A 27,533-nucleotide genomic window follows, 5' to 3' on the forward strand; every position below is an offset into this window, starting at 1 on the left:
TGCAAGCAATGGCCTAGAGAAACTGTGATGTCAGGGTGTGCTTGTGGCTTGTCTACAAAAAGACCAAGGCCACTGAAGATGACTATTTCGGCACTGGTGGACAACAGCTGAGGCAGGAGTCAAAAACTTCAGGGCAGGAGACAGAATGGAGGAGCAGACTTGCTTCAAAAAAGAAGTCTGGGAAAAAAGGAAGAAGCTGTGATGAGCAGCAGGGGCCATCTGACCTCTAACCCCAGATATAGGTAGAATTTGAGATTCAAAATGAAATCCAGCCACAGCTTAATGGGAATTCTAGAAAGCAGTGTCCTGAGAGTGAGCAAGATAAAAGCTTCTCAACTTCAGTAACTGACTTGATCAAGCCATGCTGTGGGGTACCTAGACCACCAGATGGCAGGGGACACCCCGCCACACACACACACACACACACACACAGCACCCTGCCCCTCCTGATGGCAGATCTTCAACAATATCTTTGCTCTTTCTTGTCAACATGGCGCTGGGAAGAGAGCCAAGCACCCAGGAATAGGATGACCCCATCACTTCATTGCCATCCCTCAGCATTGCCACATGCCACCGTATGGCCAGCCCAGCCAAGGTCACTCACTTCAGCCTACAGGTTGGAAAAATGAGGCTCAGAGAGTGAAGTGACTCAAAAGTCAGTGCAGAGCTGGGAATGATCCTATGTCTTCTGAGTCTTCCCAATCCATGCTCTTGCCACTAACCAGCTTCTCCTGTGTCCCAAAGATCAGATAGATCTGGAGACTTTAAAAAAAAAAAAAAATACACGTTCCAGGATATCTGGAGCTAGGGCTCAGTAGATATGGGTCATGGCCCAGGAATCAGCATTTTAACAGAAGCCCCAGGTGATTTGCATTATGACAGAAGTTTGGAAACATGGCAGGTCACCGCACTGCCTTCTCTATTGATTTATTTCCTGTAGCTGAGAGAGTTACTTTGTTTCTTAGGACCTCGATTTCCCAGCCTGTGAATTGTGCACTGTGACAATGACCCTAAATGTGCCTAAAACCCCTTCAGGGCAAAGTCTTAATTGAAAAGCTGGAGACCAATTTTCCAGCTAAAGGATAGAGTGGAGAATTCACATCAGTACAGAACTAGGGTGTGGAGTGGGCTGGGTGCGGGGAGCCACAGGTTTTGGGGAGATACCCATTCCATCTCCAACCCTAACCAGGCCAGAGTAAAGCCAAGTTATTTAGCCCCTCCGAGCCTCAGTTTTTCCACCCATGTTATGGTTATAATTCATACGTACCTTGGAAGGTTTCGTAAGGTTTGAAAATATTGTATGTAAAGGCCTATGTATAACATATGTCAGGTTAGGGTTCCTATGGTAGCTGCTGGTGCTAGAAGTAATGGGAGTCACCATTGAGATTTTTAAATGAAGCATTCTTCATTCATTCCCTATACCAGATAGGGAGATCTGGCCCCCGAGGGGGTGCTCTTCACAATGCCCACTGTCAGTGCATTTGAGAGTACCAAGCCAGGAGTTGACAGTGGGAAAACCCGGAGACGGTCCAATCGATCCACTAACATTTGCTTTGTCCTCGAGTCTCACGCCCATGTTGACAGAGAGGCCATTTGAGGCCGATGGTGAACCGTGGCCAAGTAATGGGCTGGAAGGAGGCGGCAGCACGCTGGATTTGGCACTTGAGGAGATAGCGTTTTAATCAATTGCACATTGTCATTAATGTCTGGGTGAAGGCTGGGTTGAGGTTAGGTGCATTATCACACTTGGGAAAGAGCGTGGGGTTCCCAGCTCCATAAGGAAGTGGCTCTCAGAGTCTCAGAAGCTTCTCTTTGCCTCAACAGCAGGTGTAGCCAACTGCCGGGATTTCATTGTAGGATTCCCGCCCTGTGCTTGGGAATAGCGGAATACCCTTTTCTCTACACGGGGTAGGGGTGGGGGAATGCCGCGCTAAAATAATTCATTATTTAACTTCAGAGTTCCGCCCCTGATTTTCTAACTTATAACTATTTCCCCTCCCCTCGGAAAGCAACCAAGAAGCAGACAAAAAGAAAGGTTGATTTGCTTTCTGTCCTGCCTGCGTGTCTGGATGGAACAGAGTAACAAGGAAAGGTTATATTCACTACATTTTGTCCACATCCAGGAATGCCCAGAGGTGGTTTAAAACAGTGCCGGGTTTCCTATCATAAGCTTGGAAATATCAGGCCACAGAATGTTACATGAAAAAGGCAGGATATGGGCTGTATATACAGCGGTGGTCCATTTTATAAGGTAAAACGATGTGCACATGCGCACACTGAAGTAGGGGAATCCTAGCCACCAAGAGGCCGGCAGGCTACTAAAAAATGTAAGAGGGGCAGCCACACGTGGGCACGACCAGCATTCTTTGTCATGGTTTAAAAAATGGCAATATCAAAAAATCTAATACTAGGGGGGAAGTTAAATCAAATATGGTGCATTCATCCAGGGAATATTAACCAGGACTAAGATTTCATTTGGAAGAAACTCTTGACACCCATGGTGAGGCCCATGCTGCCGACAGGCTCTGTCCGTGGCACTCCAGTTCCTTGCCTCCTGTGCAAGGCTGGAAGGTTAGGGACTGTGCTCTCCACGTTTGGTTCTGGCAGGTGACCTGCCTTCCCAGGAACAGGTTCTTCTGCTGCTGCTACTGTTCCCATGGCTTGTGCAGGGGTGCTATGGAAGCCCAGGACGGACCCTGCTGCTCCACCCCCTGCAAAGATTTTGTAAGCCTCTAAGCTTCAGAAATAAACCCCTTTCTGTTTAAAATCACAATCCATATAGGGGAAGGATTTACTTCCATGCTTTTTTCTAAAACACAAGGTACCAAACTCTACCTAGAACATTATTAGAGCATTGTTGATAAAGAAGAGGGGCGCCTGGGTGGCTCAGTCGGTTGAGAATCTGCCTTTGGCTGGGGTCATGATCCAGGGTCCTGGGATAGAGCCCCAGGTTGGGCTCCATGCTCAGCAGGGACCCTGTTTCTCTTTCTCCCTCTGCCTGCCTCTTCCACTGCTTGTGCTCTCTTTCTGTCTCAAATAAATAATAAAATCTTTTAAAAAAAGAAAAAAGAAAAATCCCTCCATAGGAAGAAAAACCCAAAGGGAATGCAACCAAAGCATGACAGCAATTGCCTTTGGGAGCTAAGATCATGAGAGGATTTTTTTTTAAACATTTATTTTTCAGTTTCTCTAAAGCAAGTATGTGTTATTGGTAATTTTTTAAAACTTAACTTTTTATTAAAAAGAAGAGCAACTGCCACTTGATTCTCTCCATAGAAGTACAAGGATTCTGTAGTGTCACTTCCAACCTGCGTGTCCCAGTGGGGGCACAGCCTAGGACTGGTGGCCCTGCTTGCCTTTGACCCCTCTTTTCTTCCACTGAATCTTTTCTTCCCTTCCCTACTTAATATTGGCAATCATGGACACGTCTTGTTTTCCAGGTAGTTCCCTTCCTTCAGATCCTCCATTGTTATGCTAGTAACGATCCCAGCTTAGTAAGACAAGTGAAGACCTTAGGTCCAAGTTGCATAAGTAGCTGGTTTATTCTGCATTTCACATCCCCGGATGAAGCAAACTTTTGTCCGTTTCTATCTGGAGCTGTCCAGTGGTGAGATAATCAACAGGGCTGAGTGAAGGCAGCAAACAGGAAAGCATCTTCATTTGGAAGGTGACCCTGGAGAGTGTGAGGGTCGCCTCTGCAGCTAGAACCTGCACCCATCCAACCACCTCTCCAGATTGTCTGCTAACCGGCAGTTCAGGGACCAGGAGGGCCTGCAGACAGGAAAGCAGGGAGAGTGAACAGGATGTGGCTCCCTGGTGTCTGAGCTCAGGATTGGCAGGGTTCCACAACCTCTCTCCCAACCACAGCCGCCCCGGCCAAGCTACATCCCGGCCTCGAAACATTTGAACTCACCACCCCGACGGCTGCAGGCATGTTTCTGAAGGCTTTTGTGTATCTTGAGTATGACCCTCTTGCTGACTCCAGCACATCCGAGCATGAATGCTGGTGCCCCCCAGATCCTCATGCTCCCACCACCCCCCCCATTTCTTTCCATAAATCCCATACTAGAGTGAACGGGGAGACTGTCCCTCAGACTGGCAAGACAAGTACTCTTAACTTCTCTGCAGTGAGCACCAGAGAAGTTCCAGGACTTGCTCAGGCTCAGATGGTGAGTCCTAGGCAGATCGTTGATCAGAAATGGGAATCCTTGACCTTAAACCCACGCCCCTTTCACCTTTCCATGCATGTGTTTCACTCCTAGCTCCTCAACCCTGCCTAGCCCAGCTAGACTGAGTTTCTCAAACCTTTTCTCTTCCTGCCACTAAATGTGATCCCTCTATTCCCAGCCCCTGTGCCAGAGCCCAGACTCCAGGTCCTCCTCTCCCAACCTAGAAGCTGTGGGATTCACCAGCTCAGCTGTAGGCCATTAGGAATCCTGTTGGGGTGCCTGGGTGGCTCAGTGGGTTAAGTCTCTGCCTTCGGCTCAGGTCATGATCTCAGGGTCCTGGGATCAAGCACTGCATCGGGCTCTCTGCTCAGCAGGAAGCCTGCTTCTCCCTCTCTCTCTGCCTACCTCTCTGCCTACTTGTGATATATATATATATATATATATATATATATATACCTCCCTGTCAAATAAATAAATATTTAAAAAAAGAAAACCTGTTTGGGTAGGCCATCCCTCAGCCAGGCAGGCCTCCATGAGTCTTCCAGGGTAAGGGGTCCCACAGTTAAAGATGGGGCTGTGACCCTCTGGCCCCTTACAGCTATAAAGCAGGAGGGAACACACACACATATTTTCAGAAATTGCAGGGCTCTCCGCAACCTGGAGCAGGCACTGCAGAAGGGAATCCTGTGGGCATGCAGGCCCTTGGTCTTCTCCCTTCCTGTCTTCCTCAACTCTGCAGAGCTGCTTGATCTAAGCTTTGAAAAGATGTGGGTGCTTATTAGTTTAATAAGAGCTCACTTTGCTGGGAGTCCTGAACAAGTGAGAAGGCTTTAATCAGCCTGGACCAGCATATCTCTACTTAATGCTATACAATAAAGATGAATTTAGCTCATTAGTGCTCACCCTAGAGAGCCAGCCATGCTTCCAATTAATCGGAGAGTAGAGACTGTATGAAAGCTATTTTAAACACTGGGAAGACACATTAGTAAGGGGACTCCCACTTTAAAATGCAATCTACTAAATGAGTGAGGAAAATAGATGAATGAATAAGTAGTACGAAAACACTGGTTAACCATTTGAGAAATATAAAGCTGGATCCCTACCTCACTTTTATACTAAAATAAACTCTAGGAAGGCCGTAATTTAAGTATAAAAACATAAAATTGTGAATTCCATTTCCTAATTTATTAACAAAAACTTAACATAGGATTTATTTTGTGCCAGGTCCTGTCTTAATATGGAAGAAAACATGGCTTCATTTCTTTGCAAATTTGGAATGTAGTTTCATATAAATTCAGGAGCCACAAAACAAAATATTGAGGGATCTGATTGTGTGAAAATGTAAAATTCCTATATGATGAAAATACTATAAACAAAGTCAAAATACAAATAGCAAACCTGAAAAAAGTAGATCACATTGATAACATAGACAAAGGTCTAATAAACTTAATTAATAAAGGTTGCAACTGAAATCAATAAAACAAAAGAAAACGTTCTCATCTGAATAGATGGGCTAAGAATATGAATAATCACTTCAGAGAAAAATGGCCAACAAACACTTGAAAAAATGCTTAACTTCTTTCTAGTTTGAAAATGCAAAGCTGGGGACACCTGGGTGGCTCAGTTGGTTAAGCGGCTGCCTTCCGCTCAGGTCATGACCTGGGATCGAGTCCCACATAGGGCTCCTTGCTCAGCAGGGAGCCTGCTTCTCCCTCTGCCTCTGCCTGCCATTCTGTCTGCCTGTGCTCTCTCTCTCTCTCTTTCTCTGACAAATAAATTAAAAATCTTTAAAAATGCAAAGCTGGGATGCCTGGGTGGCTCAGTTAAGTGTCTGCCTTCAGCACAGATCATGATCCTGGGGTCCTGGGATCAAGCCCTATGTCAGGTTCCAGGCTCACTGGGGACTGCTTCTCCTCTCCCTCTGCCTCTCCCCTCCCAATCATGTCCTCTCACTTCTCTCAAATAAACAAATGAAATCTAAAAAAAAAAAAAAAAATGAAAAGCAAAATAGAATAGCATCATTATGTAAGTCTCAATTTCCAAAAACTGTATAAATTTGATTGTTCTAGATAAACAATCTAGAACACAGACCCCATCATGTAATGTATCTGGAGATGCTCCCTCTCTGAACGCCAGTTTAGCAATCTCTCTGCCAACATTTAAATGCACCCAGTAGTCCCAGCAAATGAAAACAATCTAAATGTTCATCAATAGGGGACAAGCAGATAATTACCTGTAGCATCCAGAAGGCAGAGACCTCTAGGTATGATATGCCAAGATTTGCAAGCTTTTTAGTAAGTGAAAAAAAGTTAGGTTCAGGTCAATGTGTGTGTTGAGATTTCATATGTATTTTATTTTAAAGATTTTATTTCTTTATTTGAAAGAAAGAGAGCACACAAGCAGGGAGTGGGCCAGAGGGGGAAGGACAAGCTGACCCCCCGCTGAACAGACAGCCTGACTTGGGGCTTGATCCAAGGACCCGGACACCATGACCGGAGCCGAGGGCAGACACCAACTGAGCCAACCAGGCACCTCTTACATATGTTTTAAAATATTTTTCTCATTCTAAATATATATATTTTTCTCTGATTTACAAGACATATTAATAGTGGTGACCTTCAGGAGGCTGCTGACAAGAGCAAGAAGTTTATTTTTTTTTTTATTTTCATCTTTAAACACATATGTATTATTTTTAAGAAATAATAAATAATAAATTTTTAAAAATTTTAATGGCTTTTAGGTGACAGCCCAAATGCAACCTAGATTTTGCAACAAACATTTAGGGAGTACTTATTATATGCCAGGCACAGAGCAAGATGCTGGCAATACAGAGGAAAGGAAAGAAAAACAGATAAAAATCCCTGACTGAACTTAGCACCAAAAGGCACCGAAAAAGACAAAAAAGCAACAACGAAAGCTGGCCTCTGAGACTGACACATTTCCTGTTGCCAGATTCTGAACGAGATCTCCACTGCCTACAGGACCCAGGGGTCCCTGTAAGAAACACCACTCAAGACTTCCACTTTAGGGGCGCCTGGGTGGCTCAGTAGGTTAAAGTCTCTGCCTTCGGCTCAGGTCGTGATCCCAGGGTCCTCGGATCGGATCAAGCCCCGCATCAGGCTCTCTGCTCAGCAGGGAGCCTGTTTCCCTTCCTTTCTCTCTTCCTGCCTCTCTGCCTACTTGTGATCTCTGTCTGTCAAATAAATAAATAAAATCTTTAAAAAAAAAAAAAAAAGACTTCCACTGGCAAAATGAATCCACCTGCAGGGCTGTGCCTCCTGCACTCAATGATTCTGTTTGGAAGGCCTACATCGGCTTCCCACAGAAGAACTATACAGAGTCCTTTGGTTGCCCTTCCACATGACCAGAGCCCAGATTCCCCAGGCCAACCGTCCTTGTCTCTTCAAGGAGACTTGGGAAGCTGAGGCCCAGAAGAGCAGAGATCTAGAGTTAATTCCAACACTATGGCCATGGGTAACTTGTTGTACCCCTCCCTGTGCCTCCACTTCCTCATTTTATACTCATGGCATAAGGATTTGTGGGGATTAAATGATGATGTTTATGTAAACATACAAAGCCTACATACCAAAGTAGTAAAGAAATGATAGCTATTGTTAAAGGATTTCCTCTATTGTAAGAAACCTTCTATTTAAAATGTGTTAATGATTTATTAACAACTTTTGTGGGAGGACACATTGGCTATAGGATAAACCCTAATTGCAAAAATATTAAGATATACAATCTGAAACTGAGGAAATATGACATTGTTTCTAGATCTAACTGGTAACGACAATATCCTGCAAAATCCAAGCAGTCAATTATGAAATGTGGGGCAGGCGGGGGTGGAAGAGGCAAAAGAAGGTGGAAATTAGTAATGAGACAGTGTCTACTGGATAGTGGAGACCTACCATGACAAATGGTATCAGTGGAGGTGGCAGAAGTGCATTATGGGAATGAAGGGTTTTCATGTACTCCACTGGCTCAGCCTATGAGAGAGAACTAGACACACATATCAGGAAAATCTCCAAAGTGGAAATTGGGCCAGGAGACTTGCACAACAATCTATGCCCAGATGGACCTTTGTGAAGGAAGTCTGACCATTACCAAAGTAACAGTGAGCTGAAACAAGAAAAAGTTACATAACCTATCTATTTGCAAATACTAAATACGGGCAAATCTGACCTTATTCAACATGGTACTTACGGGAAAATATTAGTAGAAGAAAAGGGGCATCATCATTAAATTCAGAGGAACATTCCTAGGAGAGTAACATACTACAGAATCCAGAAGTAAATTATATAAAATTGACATTGTCAATAAAATGTAACCAGGCATAACCTCTAGAGAAAGCCATGGAAGAGAAGAGAGATTAAAAAGGCAACAACTTGAATTAAAAAAAAAAAAAAGATGGATAGGCTAACACAGAATTGCAAAGATACTAAATATGTAAAAACCAAAATTCAACACCCATTCGTGATGTAAAAAACCTTTAGCAAACTAGAAACGGAAAAGAACACTCAAAACCCAGTGTGATACCACTGCACAGTCACAAGAGAAAACTAGAAAACTAGAAATTACCAAGCACTTAACAATAATTTGGAGCCATTGAAAACTACAACTGCTGATGGAAGTGTAAATTGAATCTCTTTAAAAAATGGTTTGGTAGGATACACCAAATCTGAAAATATGCATTATCTATGACCAGTGATTTTTTTTTCCTTGGTGTGATCAATGTGAATCCATTTTTATATTCACTAAAAGAAAAGTACAGAATATTCATGGCAACACTAAAAAAGTGAAAACTACCCAAATGTCCACCAATAGAATAATGGATATATAAACTGATATATCCATATAATGGAATATTATGCAGCAATGAGAACAAATTAGAACCTATACACAACAATATGAACAAATACTGAAAGAAGTCTAAACAGGCCCAAACACTTGTAAATTTTAGATGGCTTAACAAAGCAAATATCTGCTTAAAGAAGAAATCAGAGTTGCAGTTATTTTTGGTAACAAATATGTAACTATTGGGGTGCTTGGGTGGCTCAGTTGGTTAAACATCTGCCTTTGGCTCAGGTCAAGAACCCCAGAGCCTGGGATTGAGCCTTAGGTTCCCTGCTCAGCAGAGAGTCTGCTTCTGCCCCTCCCTCTGCTCCTTCCCCTACTTGTGCTCTCTCTCTCTCTCTCTCTCAATCTCTGTCAGATAAATAAATAAAATCTTAAAAAAAAAAAAAAAAAAGAACCAAGAGGATGTCTCAATATAGTGCCAAATAAGTGACCAAGAATATGTAAACAAGATGGATAATCTAGTTGTGTGTTATTTCAACTTACATGAACGTCAATGAAATAAAAAAATACAAATATATAACTATCTGTTAATACAATTAACATCTAATATATAAAGTGTTCTTTCAAATGAATATGATGATCTGAATTTCAAAAATAAAGAACAAGGGCAGGGGGGAAAAATCACAATATAAATATATAACAAACGTAATAGGAAAACACCCTAATAGACTATCACAAAATACAAAAGAGGATAAAATTGTTAGATACCTTTCAAATGGCAAAGATTTATAATTGATGAGAGTGCAGTAAATAAGCATTTACTAAATTATTACTATTAATATAAATTGGTACAGACTTGGAGTAGAGTCATTTCACAACATGCATTAAGAACCTAAGTATTTAGACAAAAGAAGTAATCAGAAAGATATACAGAGATTTATATTAAGGATGCTTATCCTAGCCTCCTGAATAACCCCAAACAATACTTGAGAAAGAAAAAATACATTCAACTTAAGGCAATTTGCCTGATAATTATGTCCTTCCTCCCGAGATCTTGGGGTTGCAGATCTCAATGGTGTTCTACTGCCTAGCTTGGTAAGAACCCACTAGTTTGACCCTATAGATGTGCAGAAACCAAGATTAGGCCAAGATTAGGATTAAAGACAATGGGTAAAGGTTATTAACATAGACTATTCAAAAATGTACCACTTACCATGCTCCCATGCCGTCTTTTCCTTTTACAATTCTCTTGGCACATTCAATCGTCTTCTTCAAATTTGGATTCAGTAAAGCTGTGGAGAAAATAAAGTGGGAAAAATACGACCCCACAACTTGGCAGCTGAGTCAGAGTGACACCAGGGAAGGTACAGGGTGCCCACATTAGAGAGGGTTCCATGTGATTCCAAGGGTAAATCTATCCCTAGATTTTTTTTTTTTTTCAGACAACACTGGGAGATAGTAGCTTGTGGTCATCTTTTACTAAATCTATTTTTTTCTTCAATTCTTATAATAATATTTTCATTAAAAACATGTACAGCGACTACTCTGTGCTAGGCAATATAAGCAGTGGCGGTAGAATGGTAAATCTGTCCCTGTCCTCCTAAAGCTTGCAGTCTGAAAGGGGGAGATAAAGGTCATAGACAATTACAGTACGAAGGGTACCTGGAATGATGGGGAAATGCAGCTTGATGTGGGAGCGGTGAGTGGGGGCACCCAATTCAGACTCGAAGGATCAGGGAAGGGCTATTGGGCCACATGACATCTAGAAGAGTAAGGAAGGAGAAAGGGTGGAGGGATCACAGAAGGAAAAGTGTTCCGGGCGGAAGAAACAGCATTGGCAATGCCCCAGAGCTGCCTCTGAGAGCCCAACACTCCATTCTTTCCTTTGAATGTGGAAGCCTGGGTTGCTGCAGTACCTTCCTTCTTGACACTTGAGTCTTTCCCTTTCCCTAATCCAGTCTGATAGCTTTTCCTTAAAACATTACGTCAGTGTCCCTAGTTTCTGTAAAACAGAGCCCCTAATCCTTGGCTTAGTCCATCCGCCCTTTTCCCAACATTCCTTTCCATTTCTACAACCTTACCTTCCATTGCCTTCCTCCATGACCCCACCATTAGAGACCTACCAAGGGCCAGAAGACAAGGCTTGCCCTGAAGGTGGGTGCTCCACTCCTGGTGCCCACAGCTTGGGAATCATATTCTGGACTTTTTCTAGACTTAGTTCATGTTCATCTCCCAATCTGGATCTGCTCATCTAAGCAGGACAGTCCTTAAATCTCTTGTCAATGACCATCTAGCTCACTGCACCCTCTCCCCTCTTCTGAATAAAATGTCACTTCAATTCAGCTCTAATCAAATACATATATACAAACATACATACGTAGATACACACATGCATACATGTTCACATGCACACACACACATCCTGACCCCCGCTACTTTGCAAATTCTCTGAATGAAGCTATATTCATCACACACCAGGCAGTATACCCAACACCAGGCTCAGGACTTGATATGCACTGTAGTATATCAAAAACTCACAAAAGCCTTGTGAGGCAAGTGCTATTATTACCTCCACTTTATAGATAGGAAAACTAAGGCTCAGATCATATAACCAATAAGAGGTTGAGCCAAGATTGTGTCTGTCCTCAAAGTCTGTGCTCTCTCTGTCCCTCCCCCTGCTGGACAAGGACAGTATACAATTTTCCTGAACTGTCCTCAGGACTTAGCACAGGGCTTAGCTAGTACTTCTTGATGGTGCCTTACTTCCCCATGAGTCCTACTGGCTAGTGGTGACAAATTCCCAAAGAGCCTGTTTTCCCCTCTATTTAGAATGTGTTTGCTTTCACGACTTTCTAGCTCATCCTTCAGCTGACAATGCAGTTCTCTGGGGTCTTGGGTTTCAGGGGAGTCTCTAATTCACCTCCTGATTTTGCTCAGGCCCTGTCTACACAATGACCTCAGAACTGTGCCTTATGCCACAAGGAATCAGCTGATGTCCCCAGGGTCAGCATCAGCTTCAATCTTCAGTTAGTTGTTTGGGTTCTTGTTTCTCATTTTAGCCTTTAGGGATTTTACCTTCTTGCCATCTGAACCCGGTACTATGGAAGATTGATTGATTGATTGATTGATTTTAAGTAGGCTTTGTGTCCAACATGGGCCTTCAACTCCCAACCTGAGATCAAGAGTTGCATGCTCTACTGACTGAGGCAGGTGCCCCAGATTTTTTTTTTTCTTCACATTTTATCTAGTGGGAGGGTTTTTTTAGGATATCTAACTCACCCTATTTCATCACAGCACTTAGTACCACCTCCATTACAGGTAATTATTTGTTTCTTCTGTCAGATTCTGGCAGTCTATCAGTCAATCTTCTTATGAGATATAAATTATGGGCCTACTAGGTTTCTTTTTGCCTTGGCTGCCAGGAACTCAGGACAACATTGAATGTTCTGTCATAGTAATTAAATTATGTTCTTAATGTGTAGGTCTCCACTAGACTTTGATTACATGATTCCTATGGGCCCTGCACAGTGTTTTATATATATTAGCCCATTTAATGTTCACAGCAACCTTAAGAGGTAGCTAATGTCATCCCCACTTGACAGAGGAGGAAGCTCTGGGAAGGGACCTAACCAAGCTCATATAGATCACTTATAAGGGCAGGGGCTGTGATTCTCACTGAGTTCCTGTGTTGTTTTTGGCACCTTTCCCTCCTACTTAGAAATCCTGCTTCTCCTTGAATCTGGAAACCGTCTTACTCCTCTCTGGAGTCCCCACACTGGCATGGGGCCCAACACTAAGCAGCTTTTTCCTAGATCACATAAGCTTACAAGTTTTACCATGACCTCTCCAAGCTGTCTCCTAAAGAACCAGCTCAGAAGCCACGGGTTCTGGAACATTTCTCATTCATCATGGGGGAAGGAGCTTCGCTCATCAGGGAGACCCTGAGAGTGCCAGGCGATCAGACCCTCCTGCAGCAGCTTCTGGGGGTCAGGGAGAGCTCTGGTGTCGTTGTGCAGCCTATCACTTTGGCCCTGATTCAGAAGTCGCCCTGTGTGGGTTTGCCCCTCAACAACCCCACCTACTGCTGTGTGGCTTTGGGCAGGTACTTACCCTCTCTGGGCCTCAGTTTCCCCAATTAAAGAATGGGATAATAATAGTGCTCATGTCATGGGAGTCTTTGTGATGATTAGATGCATTCAAACCTATGAAGAGCTTTGAGGAGTACCCTGCGCTTAGCAAGCACTAGACTGTCAGCTCCAGGAGGCTGGCACATTGTGGATGCTCAGTGAGTTCTGGGACGAGGGAAGCCTGGGCCAGTGCATCCTTTTGCACACAGGTACTTGGGACCCCTGAGAGCAGCAGAGAAACCTCCCCTTGGAATGGACTGCTCTTGTCTCTTCCCAGTGACCCCTTGTGCCTGTCCAAGTGGTCACTGTTCTTGAAGAAGAGTGTGTGTGGGTGAAAGGAGACCCAGGCAGAGCCCTCTGCTTTAATCCTTCAGACTCAGGTGGGCTCTGATGCTGACAGCCTCCTCCCTGCCACCTTTCAACCTGCCCATCTGGATGGGGGTCTCCATGACTCTGTTCCCGGCAGCCACCCACAGCCTGGATCCTCTGGTGCGAAGCACTCAGCCTCCCTGGTCCCGCACCTGCCAGGCCCTCTGCCTCCCTGCTCCAAACCTGGAAACTCTGGCCACCCAGAAGACTGGCCTCTGCACTCTGCGCAGCCCCCAGTGCCCCAGTGCGCAGCCCCCAGTGCCCCGGTGTGGGACGGAGGGGGGCGGGACCTACCAGAGCAGGACACGTGGCAGCGGTTCTTGCCCCTGTCGCACCAGTCATGGCTGCGGATCTGAAAGAGGCCGTAGCCAGTGTAGCCACCGGGCAAGTTCTCGTAGATGGCCGTGGGGTTGAACTTGCTCTCAAAATAAGCCAGGCACACCCCTAAGATGGAACAGGAGGCTTGGAGGAGGGCGGAGTTGGGGATACCAGGGCAGGGGCAGAGGAAAAGGAGGTGAGGGAAGAGGGGTCTTAGAGAGGCCTACTCACAATTTTCAAGGCTGTAGCCCTCAAAATTATCCAGGCCTCCTTCATAAAGCTTCTTAGCCACCCTGCAGCGTGCCATGATGGCAGCGCCACTTGGAACCACAAGGTAGCCAATGAGAGAGAGAACCACGGATGCCTTCATCTTCTTAGGCTCCTGGCAGCTCAGGGCAATAATGGCCAGGGGAGCTGGGAGAATCACAGAGAAGTCCTGCCAGGATCCCAGGGACACCGGTTTCTCTGAAGAAAAAGAAGGGCACTGTGGGGTGCGGGTGTGCAATTCAGTGTGTTCAGAAAAAGGGGAGTTCTGCCTGACTTGACCGTGATACTTCTTCCCACCCTAACCCTCAGCTTTGTGTCACTGCAAACCCAGAACACCTGAAACCCTGCCTCTCCTCCTCTTCTGGGACTCCCTCCCACCATTTTCTAAGAAAACTGCTCCTGTGAAGGTCACTCCCCACCACACACATTGTCTCCCTCCAGCAAAACCCAACGGCTTCTGCTTCATTTTCTTCTCACTCATTTCTCTTTCATGTTAGATACAGAAGCTCAAATCCTCTCTTCCTCTTTATTGTGAAAGTACAACTTGTCCTTTAGGTACATGTTGGAAAACAAAACGAGAAGAAGAAATATCCCTGTGGTCCCACTAATCAAGCACAAGCACTATTCTTCTGTTGAATTTTTTCCACCATTGCCTTTTATCCTGGAATATATTTGGAGCTGTGGTCTCACCCGGGCCACAATCTTATCTCCAGATTGTCTACAAACCAAACTCCACTGAGCTTTTCTCTGGCTGTGCACACAAGGAAACAAAGCCCAGTCCAGCCCAGACCTGCCATGTAGTAGGGGGTCACCACTGGCAACAGCAGACAAGGCCCTTAGCCTCATGGTGCCTCTGCTTTCTCATCTGTGAAAAGGGGCAGGGGTGTAATATGCTCAGAGAATTGACTCCTGAGTTTCTCCTCCATTTCTGTTGTTACCACCTAAACTCTGCTCATCGCGACTCCAATAAAACTGCCTCACTGTCATCCCCTAAACCCTCATCATCATCATCCTCTAAACTCCCCTCACCTTTATCCCCTAAACCCCCTTCATCACTGCAAGCTGAGTCACAGTCCAGCCTCTTGTTCTCCACTCCTCCAAGCCAACTCCTCCAGGTGGTATTTTCAATGTCCCCAAAGCATGTATACAATGTCACTTTGGGAATGCTGTTAGTTCCCTATTCCTGATAACAAACCCAGACTTGGCTTTCTGAGCCCTCCATAATCTGGCCTTACCCTGCCCTCCCTCCATCAGGAGGAATCCATTCAGTTAACTCTGAATTCCCATGTTGTTCCTTCTCTATTCCTCTCTGCGCCTCCCTACTCCACACCCCACTGCACATGCGCCTGATAATTCTTACCTTAGGATCTCCAAACATAGCTTTTTCCAATCCACAGGGCCCAACCATGCCTTTCCCCACCCAAATGTTGTTCCATCTTCAGGTGTCCACTCCAGGTGCCACCTCTTTGAAGCCTGATGCAATCCTGCATGAACCCCTGAACCCCTACTGCCCTCAGAATCAATTCCAGAACACCTAGCAGGTGATCGTCCTGTTCTATGCCATGTTATCTCTCAGACTAGAATGTGCAATTGGAAATTATAACGTATCTTCTTCCCAGCATGTCCTACAGCCCCTAACACTGCATAAATATATATCAATTAGACAATTGCACCCTCCTGTTTGTCATCAAACACAGGTGTATGCTTGTCCGCCAGCCTACATTCACCTGCAAAAGGGGTCCTTGATCTTGGCCCTTGGGCTGGAAAATTCTTTGTCCTGTGGGCTCTTCTGTGCACTGGAATTTATTTAGGAACACACCTAACCTCTAGATGCCAGTAGCTTTTCCCTCTCAGTTGTGACAGACAAAAATGTCTCCACATGTTGCCAAACATCTCCTGGCAGACTAAACTGTCCCCTGTTGAGAACCAATGACCTAAATGTCTAACTTGGGAAAAAGTTAGAAATAAATAAGTATATTCTTGAATTAGAAGAATTTAACTTTTAAACATTTGTCTAAACTCCTAAGTCACATGACTACTTATACCAAATACATTGTCAAGAAGTGCCTAGCATTTAAGTGCTCAGACTTGGGAGTCAGATTGCCTGGGTCCAAATTCTGACTTTATCCCATAATAGCTGGGATTTTAGGGATCCCAGGAGTGATCTAAGACAGTTACATGGCCTCTTGGTTTCCTCATCTAAATAATGATTAAAATAATACTCACCTAATCATGTTGATTTGAAAAGTAAATGAGTTAAATATGCAAAGCATTCAATCCCCAGCATACATGTCTTTTGAGCCATGGTCACACATCCTTGCCCTTAGCCTAATAACTGAATTCCAATGCATATTGGAAGAGAAGTCCATGTTTACATTTTTCAGCAGAGCAAAGGATATTTTCAGATGACGTCTGTCTTCCAGACATACTCATAAAACACATGCTGAGTCCTCTCTCTTCCCCTGCAATGAATTCACCGGGATCCCTGTCCCCTCTCCTTCCAAAACCAATCCACCCCTCGCTCTCCTCTGCCGTCATCCCAGTACAGATCACCATCATCTCTGACTTCTGTAGAAATTCCTAGATATACTCTGATATTCCACAATCCTCTCCTGTCCCTCCCCCCGTCCCTATTATCTATATAGTAACTAAAAAGTTCTCTTTAAAAACATATATCCAGTCACATCACCCATCTCCAATAGAGCTCCTGGCACTTCAAATAAGATCCCAACTCCTCAACCTAGCTGACAAGACCCTTCCTGCTCTAGCCCCTGAGCACCTCTCTAGTCTGATTTCATGTCTCTCTCCCCCTTGTTCACATTCACACCATCACACTCACCTTGCACATTTCTTTTCCTTGAACATTTCTTATTTCCACCACAGGTTCTTTGGACCTGCTGTTTCTTCTGCCTAGAACATGACGCCCCCGACCACCACAGAGCTTGCTCTTTCTGGCAGTGGTCTGAGCTCAAAAATGAGCTCAGCATCTCTAAGAGGACTTTCTGATCACTGCTCCATCCCAGAAAATCATTTCTATTTTCTTCATAATATAAGTCAACTTCAGAAATTACCTTGTTCATTTGTTTGCCTATCTCTCACACCAGAGTGTAAATACCAGGCATGCTGAACCCTGGTATGTTTTGTTCTCTGCTTTATCTCCAGACCTTAGAACAGAACCCAGTGTATAGTAGGCACTCTGTGACTCTCTGTTGAATGAATGAATGAGGGGGAAAAAGTAAACTCTTCCCAACAGAATTGTCATTGTATAAGCACTAAATAGATTTGCTGAGTGTCTCTTGCACCTGGGTATCATCATATCTGTCCGGTTGCTGCCCATTCTATACCAGCTTACCGTTCACCAGTCCCTCTGCAGGCCTTGGTGCCTCCTTGGGGGAGGGGAAGAGCAGCCACTGCAGCAGTTCTGACCTTTTGCAGGAAAGTTCCTCTACCTGCACTCAGTTCTCTGGACTTTTCAGATTCCTCTTCCTTGATAATCCACTTACCTTCACCCAAGAGCTTCTAAACCACAAGTGCTTCTCCATAACCTGCTCTTCTAGAATCTTTTCTATGACATCAGTTGCTATGAGGCAGAATATTCTGAAGCATAGAGGGGTCACCAATGCACTGTATTAGTTTTCTATTGCTGCTGTACCAAGCTACACCAAACTTTGCAGCTTAAGCTACACAAAATTGTTATCTTAAATTTCTGTAGATCAGGGGTGCCTGGGTGGCTCAGTGGGTTAAGCTTCTGCCTTCGGCTCAGGTCATGATCTCAGGGTCCTGGGATGGAGCCCCACATCGGGCTCCCCGCTCACTGGGGAGCCTGCTTCCCCCTCTCTCTGTCTCTTCCCACCTCTCTACTTGTGATCTCTGTCAAATAAATAAATAAAATCTTTAATTAAAGTTCTGTAGATCAGAATTTTGACATGAGTCTCACCAGGCTAAAATCAAGGTGTGGCAGGGCTGGGCTCCTTTCCGGAGGCTCTAGAGGAGAACCCATTCACTTGCTCATTCAGGCTGTTATCAGAATGAAGTTCCTTGTAGCTGTAGAATGGAGATCCCGTTTCCCTGCTAGCTATCACCTAAAGGCCCTTCCCAGCTTCTAGGGGCTGTCTTCATTTCTTGACTCCACCTCCCCTCCCCTACCTTCAAAATGAGCAATGATAGATCAAAACCCTCTCATGTTTTGACTCCCTCCTGTCTCTTCTTAACACTGTTGTATCTCTGATTCACTCTTCTGCCTCCTCTCTCACTTATAAAGACTCATGGGATTAGATTGGCTCACCCACACAATCCAGGATATTCTCTCCATTTCAAGGTCCTTTACCTTTAATTACATCTGTAAAGTCCTTCTTGCAATGTAAATGATATGTTCAGAGGTTTCAGGAGTAAGGGCATGGACCTTTATTGGGGGACCATTATTCTGCCTATCACAGCATTCTTCTGCGCTCCCCCCCTACAGAACTGTCTTCTATTAGAGAGCAGTGGGAGGAGCCATTATTATGCTCTTCTACTCATGATAGGGCCATGGTCAAGGACATCCTCTCTGGAGCCTGGGCAACATCATTTGTGACATGGATTATTTTTAAAATCCCTTCTAGCTCCAAAGAGTTAAAAGATGTTGACATGACTGAGGATAACACTAGCCTTTAGAAACACTGAAGTCCTTCTGGCTGACTCAATTATGACTGGTAATTAGTTGATTAATTAAAAGTGATAAGATAGAGAATCATAAAAGAAATGGGCCATAAACACTGAAACTTAAACCCATAAATACACATTGGCTCAACAATCTTTAGTGATGGCCTTTTCTTAGATATGAGTTATAAACTGGAGCACTGCTTAAGGTTTTTGTGTAAATCACACTGTGCTATATTCCCATATTCCTTTTCTAGTTTCCATAACTGTAAAGCAAAGCAAGAACTTAAAGACATAGAAGTCAAGCAAGAACTTACAGACATAAAGCAGAGCAATGTCTCCTAGATTTCCTTTCTAGATTTTCAAGGTTTTTCTAAACTTTCTTAGTTAAATTACCCACAATTATCCCTTCAGTAAAATGCTTTTTAATAATTTACCTTTCTCAAGTCTTTCATAGGGCTCATCTTAAAGTTTTGATTATTAACTTAGCTGGAATGACCAGCTTGTCCTGGTTTGGCTGGACAAAGCCTTATACTCACATAGTTGACAGAACAGTACTAATGGCACATAAGTACTTCCTGTTAACTCTTCAACTGTATTTGTAAAAGTCACCATTACTACTCATCACTGCAGAATATTTTGTAACTTTATGTACTTTTAAGTAGTGTTTCAAAGGTAATCCTGAACTCTTATACTTTCCAGAAAACCCCTACTCAAGAAGGACAATGTCTCTTCTCCTAGAGTTGGTCTTTTACAGGAAGTTTATTAGCCCTCCTCTGTCCACCCACCCCCCAACACCTCCACTGCTGTTTATTCAGATTTCCTTTCCTGTACAAGACTTCAGTGAGTTCCTACTGGCTATTTACCACAAAAATACAGATGCAGTGAAAAGAAGGGTCATCTGTACCCCAATGCTCATAGCAGCAATGGCCACGGTCACCAAACTGTGGAAAGAACCAAGATGCCCTTCAACGGACAAATGGATAAGGAGATGTGGTCCATATACACTATGGAGTATTATGCCTCCATCAGAAAGGATGAATACCCAACTTTTGTATCAACATGGACAGGACTGGATGAGATTATGCTGAGTGAAATAGTCAAGCAGAGAGAGTCAATTATCATATGGTTTCACTTATTTGTGGAGCATAAGAAATAACACAGAGGACATGGGGAGATGGAGAGGAGAAGGGAGTTGAGGGAAATTGAAGGGGGAGATGAACCATGAAAGATTATGGACTCTGAAAACAATCTGAGGGTTTTGAAGGGGTGGGGGGTGGGAAGATGTGTGAGCCTAGTGGTGGGTATTATGGAGGGCATGTATTGCATGGAGCACTGGGTGTGGTGCATAAACAATGAATTCTGGTACACTGAAAAGAAATTTTTAAAAATTTAAAAATTAAAAAAGGAAGGATGAATACCCAACTTTTGTATCAATATGGACGGGACTGGAGGAGATTATGCCGAGTGAAATAAGTTAAGTAGAGAGAGTCAATTATCATATGGTTTCACTTACTGACGGTTTTGGAAGAGAGTGGGTAGGGGGATGGGTGAACCTGGTGGTGGGTATTATGGAGGGCACGTACTGCATGGAGCACTAGGTGTGGTGCATAAACAATGAATGTTGGAATACTGAAAAAATTAAATTAAATTAAAAATAAAAGACTTCATTGCATTCACTAGAGTGCCCTGGAAAGCACAAAGCATGCCATTATTATTATTATTATTAATTATTGGGGCTGAGCAGAGATGTTTTACTGGAACAGAGCCACCCCCTTTCATTCGTATATTGGGTTAAAATAGGAAATGATTAGAAACAACTTACATTTCCATCAAAAGAGGTTTATTACATAAGTTATGAAGTGATTTCATTCAGTGGAATTCTTTTTTTTTGCAGAACATTAAGTAGGTTTTTTAATGCATGAGCCAGAAGAAAGAGAAATAAAGGAATCAATCTCACTTATAATTGTACCCATAACCATAAGATACCTAGGAACAAACCTAACCAAAGAGGTAAAGGATCTGTACTCTGAAAATTCTAGAACACTTATGAAAGAAATTGAGGAAGACACAAAGAAATGGAAAAACATACCATGATCATGGATTAGAAGAACAAATATTGTTAAACAGTATATGCTACCCAAAGCAATCTGCACATTAAATGCAATCCCTATCAAAATGCTACTGACATCTTTCACAGAGCTGGAACAAATAATTCTAAAATTTAGAGGAACCAGAAAAGACCCTGAATACACAAAGGAATGTTGAAAAGGAAAACCAAAGCTGGGCAGCAACCTCTTTGACCTCAGCTGCAGCAACTTCTAGCTAGATATGTCTTCAAAGGCAAGAGAAACAAAAGCAAAAATGAACTATTGGGGCTTCATCAAGATAAAAAACTTTTGCACAGGAAAGTGCATAAGACATAACCAAAGACAACTCACAGAATGGAAAAAGATATTTGCAAATCCCTTATCAGATAAAGGACTAGTATCCAAAATCTAGGAAAAAATATCAAACTTAATCCCCCAAAAACAAAAAATCCAGTCAAGAAATGGGCAGAAGACTTGAACAGATATTTCTCCAAAGAAGACTTACATATGGCCAACAGACACATGAAAAAATGCTCAACATCACTTGGCATCAGGGAAGTACAAATCAAAATCACAATGAGATAGCCGGGCAACAACAGATGTTGGCAAGGATACAGAGAAAAGGGAATCCTCTTACACTGTTGGTGGGAATGCAAGCTGGTGCAGTCAGTCTGGAAAGCAGTATGGAGGTTCCTCAAAAGGTTAAAAGTAGAACTACCCTGTGACCTAGGAATTGTACAACTAGTATTTATCCGAAGGATACGAATATAGTGATTCAAAGAGGCATATACACCCCAATGTTTATAGTAGCAATGTGCACAATAGCCAAACTATGCAAAGAGCCCAGATGTCCATCAAGTGATGAATGGATAGAGAATATGTGGCATACAGTATTTTTAGAATAAGTTAAAAAGCCAAACAAGGTGAAATAAGCCAAACACAAAGGGTAAGTATTATATGCTTCATTCTTATATGAAATACCTACAATAAGCAAATTCTCAGAGACAGGAAGATGGAAGGTTACCAGTGGCAGGAAGGAGGCAGGAATGGAGAATTATTATTTACCACAGCCATCAAAAAGAATGAAATCCTTCCATTTGCAGCAACACAGATGGAACTAGAGGGTATTATGCTAAGCACAATAAGTCAGTCAGAGAAAGACAAATACCATCACTCTTATGTGGAATTTAAGAAACAAAAAAGATGAACATAGAGGAAGGGGAGGAAAAATAAAATAAGATAAAAACAAAGAGGGAGGCAAACCATAAGAGACTCTTTTTTTAAAAAAAATTTTTTAAATTTATTTATTTGTCAGAGAGAGAGAGGGAGAGAGAGCAAGCACAGGCAGACAGAATGGCAGGCAGAGGCAGAGGGAGAAGCAGGCTCCCCGATGAGCAAGGAGCCCGATGTGGGACTCTATCCCAGGACGCTGGGAGCACGACCTGAGCCGAAGGCAGCTGCTTAACCAACTGAGCCACCCAGGTGTCCCCCATAAGAGACTCTTAACTATAGAGAACAAACTAAGGGTCACTGGAGGGAAAGTGGTGGGGGAGGGATAATTAGGTGATGGGCATTAAAGAGGGCACTGGGTGTCGTATGCAAACAAATGAAACACTAAATCCCCCCCTGAAATTAATAATACAGTATATGTTATTGAATTTAAATTAAAAATTTTAAAATAAATAAATAAAAATAAAAATGAGAAAAACAACAACAAAAAAAGCAACTTCATTGAAATATAATTCATTCTATACAATTAACCCATTTAGAATATACAATTGGATCATTTGGGAATATTACATCAATTTTCTAAGCTGTGGTAAAATACATATAATATAACTTTTGTGATTTTAACCATTTTCCAGTGTACAGTTCAGTAGCATTTATTATATCCACAGTGTTGTGGAACCATCATCACTATTTCCAAAACTTTTTCATCACCGAAACAGAAACTCTGTATCCATTAAACAATAACTCTCCATTCCTGCCTCCTTCCTACCACTGGTAAACTTTCATCTTCCTGTCTCTGAGAATTTGCTTATTGTAGGTATCTCATATAAGAGGAAGCATACAATATTTACCCTTTGTGTTTGGCTTATTTCACCTTGTTTGGCTTTTTAACTTACTCTAAAAATAGAAAGTAATTGGATCACTATTGATTTACCTGATGCTCCTCACACACAGAAACCATCCCAAGGCCAAATTTGCGTCCTTCAGAGTTACCCCCAAACAAGCTTCTCCCAGAGCACCTGGATTGGTGAAGTAAGGGTATATTCATTCTTCTTATGGGACACCCACCTTCCTGCTGCTAGGAGGTCTCTGGTTTTCCTGGGCTGTGGCTCTGGTAGGTTCCTGTTATCCTGGGAAGCTCTGATGTCCTATGCCCCTGGCAGGAATGATGCGTTAGCACACATTCCTCATTGGCATGACCTAAAAGAAATGTTTATGAGGAGAGAAATTAGTGGCCTTGGGAGCTGCATTCTATGCACTTCTTGTTATCTGGAACTTCTATGTGTCCTGGAGTTAGAAGTGAATATGCTGGTTCTGAAGAATGTGCACAGCTGAGAGACCTTCTTCCCTGCTATGTCCCTTCCCAGGCTCTCCAGTCTCCCAGGCTCCTCTTCCTCAATCTGATCTTTGAGAGGCCATACTACACACCACTTGTCTTTTCAGCTCTCTGGGCACCCAGAGAAGATGCTACTGTGGCTCCAGCCTACACTTCCTAGCCAGGCAACTGTTAGTCAGTGCTGACACGGTGAGGGTCATCTCCTTGGCTTATTGTGAAAAAGTCGCCCCCCACCCCTTTTTCAGAAGCCAGAAAGAGCCTGTACTGGGGCTCATATCTGACAAGACCTAGCACCCCCGGCCTTGGAGTACTTTCAGAGAACTCAGATGTAAGTGAAATACAAGAGAAGACGCAGCTCAAGGATGGCTCCAGAGCCTGGAGACTTGTTGGCCAAGAACCAAAGTGTTTTTCACAACTATACGCTAATCAATAAATATCCCATCTGCAAAATTTACCATCTCTGAAAAGGCATATTATCAGAAAAGAAACTCCCCCCTCATATACTGTAGTAGATTATTTGCCAAAAGAATAAGGTCACAACTCTAGTCTTCTCTGTATCCATGCCTCTTTGTTATGTCTGTTTTAGCTCCTCCCATCAAGGAGGGATCTTGTTCGCCTCCCCTCCAGTCTCAGTTGGCTTGTGTCTTGCTTTGACCAACAAAAGGCAGTGGAAGTGATACGGTGCCAGTGTTGATCCCAGGTCTGAAGAAGTTTTGCAGCTTCTGCTCTCACTGAACCCTACCACCACCATATAAACAAGCCTGGCCTCATCTTCTGACAGATGAGTGATACCCATCACCCCTGTTGCCCCAGTGGACAGGCAGTTAACTGCTAGGAATGTGAGTAAGGTCACCTAGACTAGACAGCCTCTAGCTGAACAAAGATGCATGAACAAGGATGGCCAAAATCAACCAAGTCCTTTCAAGGTAGGCAGAACAGTCCAGTTGACCCGTAGACTAGTGAGCAATAATGAATGACTCTTGTTTTAAGCTACTAAGTGGGGAGGGGGGTTGTTACACAGCAATAGATAACTGACCCATCCCCTCCACCCTGTGCTCTTCACCTGGTTCAAGTCTCTAAGCAACCATCTGTCTGAGCCCTTAGCACATTGGCCATCTGCTCCGGTCCCCTATTGACAAGCCACCCTATTGACTGAGCAGGATACTGCAATCACACAACCTCCAGCAAAGGTATAATTTCCACAGGAAAAAGGATTTCCTTTTCTTCTTTATATGGCCACATTTACCTTTGCCAGAAAAATTGACCAAGAAGCCAGCCTGATAAGGGGCCACCTCAGGTAAAGACACCAGACTTTGCTGTCCCATTATTTGCCCTTATTGAATTATGGGCATAACTGGATAGAATGGGTTTGGTGTTACCAATGGGATTTAATACACTGGGTAAACTGGTGGGATCAACAGCTTATGGTTCTGTGTAATGTTTATTCACCTAAAATATTTATTAGACTGTAGTATGAGATAAAAACTGTGCCAAGAGCTGGGGATGCCAAGATGAGCTCATAGCATAGAGGGGTACCTAAGCAGGTTAAAAAAAATTACAGCAGCATTTTAATAAATGCCATAACATTCATGGTTCTGTGGGAGCAAAGAGAAGAGAGCCCTAACATGCCTGGGGTAGGGCAGGATGGGGGCAAGGAAGGCTGTATTGAGGAAGAGATGTGGAAACTGAGTCTCAGACAATAGGCAAGAAGGTCACCAACAAGATGACAAAGAGTGTGCATGAGCTCTGCCTCTGCTCCTCTTTTGTTGTCTCCATCCCCTACCCACCAGCACCATCAACCTCAAGTGCCTTTGGAAAGATTGAGACCTCCAGCTCCCCTAAAACAGTAGCTGGCCTTTCTTGGGTCCTACATATATATTACGCACTCAGCTAGGGTGATAATATGAATTAGGTCACTTAATCATTACAACCTCCCCAACAGTTCAATATTAATATGATTATTATGCCTGTATTATGCCAATGCTTAGGAATGACTTGTCCATGGTCACCAGCAGGTAAGTGAATGGGTAAGAGCTCCATTCTAGAGTGATGTCCTGCCACTCCATGCAGTACTCTGAGCATGCTACTTCTCTCTCTTTGTCCTTCAAGTTCTTCAGTTTCACTCCACTATGTCCAAACATAGATTTCTTTTAACTTATTTATCCCACTTAAAATCTGTTGAGCTTCTTGAATTTGTTGACAATGAACAACTTTCATTATTTCCAAAGAGTTTTCAGGTACTATCACTTCATCCCATCCTTATGTTCCTTAATCTCTCCTTTTTTCCATGTCTGTATCTATTTTGGATAACTTCTTTGGGTCCGTCTTCTAGCTCACTATACCTCTCTTCAGATATGTTGAATTTGCTTTTAAATCCAAGATTTGGGTTTTTCATTTCACTAATTTGATTTTCTGTCTTTAGAAGTTCTATTTGATTTTTTTCAAATCTGTCTTTTCTTTACTCATGTTTTTAACCTCACCTTTATTTTCTTTAAAACTTATTAAGCACATGTATTTTATATCTGGTAAAATCCTGGGACTTATTATTCCAAAGAGATCTGAGAAGTTATGATCCTATTATTTTTGCTTTCCAGCTGGCTAGTGGTGAAGAGTTCTTAGAGAAAATAAAAGCTCTTCCTCCCCACTTCACTCTATGTCCAACTCTAAGACAAGCAATTTCCCTTGCAGTCTGCCGGACAGGATGGCTAGTTCACTATGCTGAGTGTGGAGGTCTTTGGAGCTCCAGCCTTATAGGGGCTCTTCTGTGAGACTCCACCCCTCCTCCCCACCAAAGGGCCCCAAGGCTCTGTCCTCAGGGCAAAAGCTGTCTGTGTGGAATGAGGATATCACAGACCTGAAACACCTTTACATTTGTTATGTTTACCAAGTGTTACATGTCCACAATCTCTGGATGCTTACAACAGAGGACCTGAAGAAAAGTACAAGCAGGTGTCTCATTCCCTTTGCAGATGAGGAAACACGGCACAAGCAGAGGCCTCTGATTATAGGGCCAGATAACTGAGGAGTCAGGACTTGAACCTCCCAGTTCCAAGCCTTGCCTTCTACAGTTGTAGGATCCATCTCCTCTGTTGTGAAGCCCACCACCTTTGCTGCCACTACACACACATACACCCCATAGGGCCTGGTGCCCTAAGCTCCAGGTCAGCAGGTGCCTGTGCCAGCACTACCCATGGCAAGGATGACTCAGAGGCAGGGGCCCTCCCTGAGGCTTCTCACGTCAAGATGTCAAGCCATAAAGGCAACTATCTTTATTTATACTCCTACTTTCTTCAAGATGGGGTACAGAGAAGATAGAGGAATGAGGCTAGAAGCTAACTCTGGCTCCAAGGGTGAGAGAAGATGCAGGCTTAGCCAATCAATAACTGATACGGGATAGGATTCCAGCCAGGCCAGTGAGGGTCAGTTCAGGACCTTCAGCTGAAACAATTTGTGAAGGGGGCTCTCTCTCTTCTCTCTCTTCCTGGCATGGCTAGCAAAAAAGGTTTATGAGCCTGCAGCTATGACCAATTTTCCCACCATGGGGAAAGGGCCTGCCCATGGATGAAGTCAAACAAGGAAGAGCAAGAGATGGAAGAAGGAGGTTGACCCCTGAGAACATGACCCCAGCAAACCTAAAGCAAGAAAACTCTGGACTTACTATATGCTGGAGACCATTAATTCCCGTTACATGCTTAAACCAGTGTGAATTGCTTTTCTGTCACTTATAACCAAAGACTCCTGACTGACCATTTCCTTCCCTCCCTGGTCTGTTTTAGTTGCAAAGGGGAAAATGGGCTTTATATGGAAAAATCCAGAGGACACCACTCTCACCAAGCTGTTGGACTTGGCACTGACAGTAGTGGGATGGCTTGACATTTTGTTCCCCTGATGCCACACTGGGGAAGCCACACAACATTGCCTTGGAGGGCTCTTACCAGAAACAAGTTAACATGAAGGATCATGAAGAAACAGACAAATTCCTGAACATGAATGTTCTGAAGACTAATGGTTCTAACATCTCCAAAAGATCTAGGCTTATGAAGAACAGAAGGAAGGAGGCTATTGCCCTTCACTGGGGGACACTAAAGTTTCATTATCACCAAAGGCAGTTTATAAACCTTGACTGCATTCTGGACTGAAAAACAGTAACTATAGAGGCCATGCGTGGGACTGTAGGGGCCATTCGAGCATG

At 43.5% G+C, this 27,533-nt stretch overlaps 1 protein-coding gene across 1 annotated transcript in view; it reads right to left on the reverse strand.

The window, feature by feature from the left end:
* Positions 1-3,701: 3,701 nt before the first annotated feature.
* Positions 3,702-27,533, reverse strand: part of LOC111159162 (lysozyme like 4) — a 41,607-nt gene continuing 17,775 nt past the window's right edge. The window contains exons 3-6 of the mRNA XM_022521593.1: positions 14,012-14,245; positions 13,757-13,906; positions 10,180-10,258; positions 3,702-3,771 (exon numbers count right to left, since the gene is read on the reverse strand). Coding sequence (XP_022377301.1) covers positions 3,702-3,771; positions 10,180-10,258; positions 13,757-13,906; positions 14,012-14,245 — 533 coding nt within the window. The remainder of the gene's footprint in view (positions 3,772-10,179; positions 10,259-13,756; positions 13,907-14,011; positions 14,246-27,533) is intronic.

Source organism: Enhydra lutris, unplaced genomic scaffold (assembly GCF_002288905.1).
Source record: "Enhydra lutris kenyoni isolate GAN:26980312 unplaced genomic scaffold, ASM228890v2 scaffoldscaffold66, whole genome shotgun sequence".
Classification (NCBI taxonomy): Eukaryota; Metazoa; Chordata; class Mammalia; order Carnivora; family Mustelidae; genus Enhydra; species Enhydra lutris.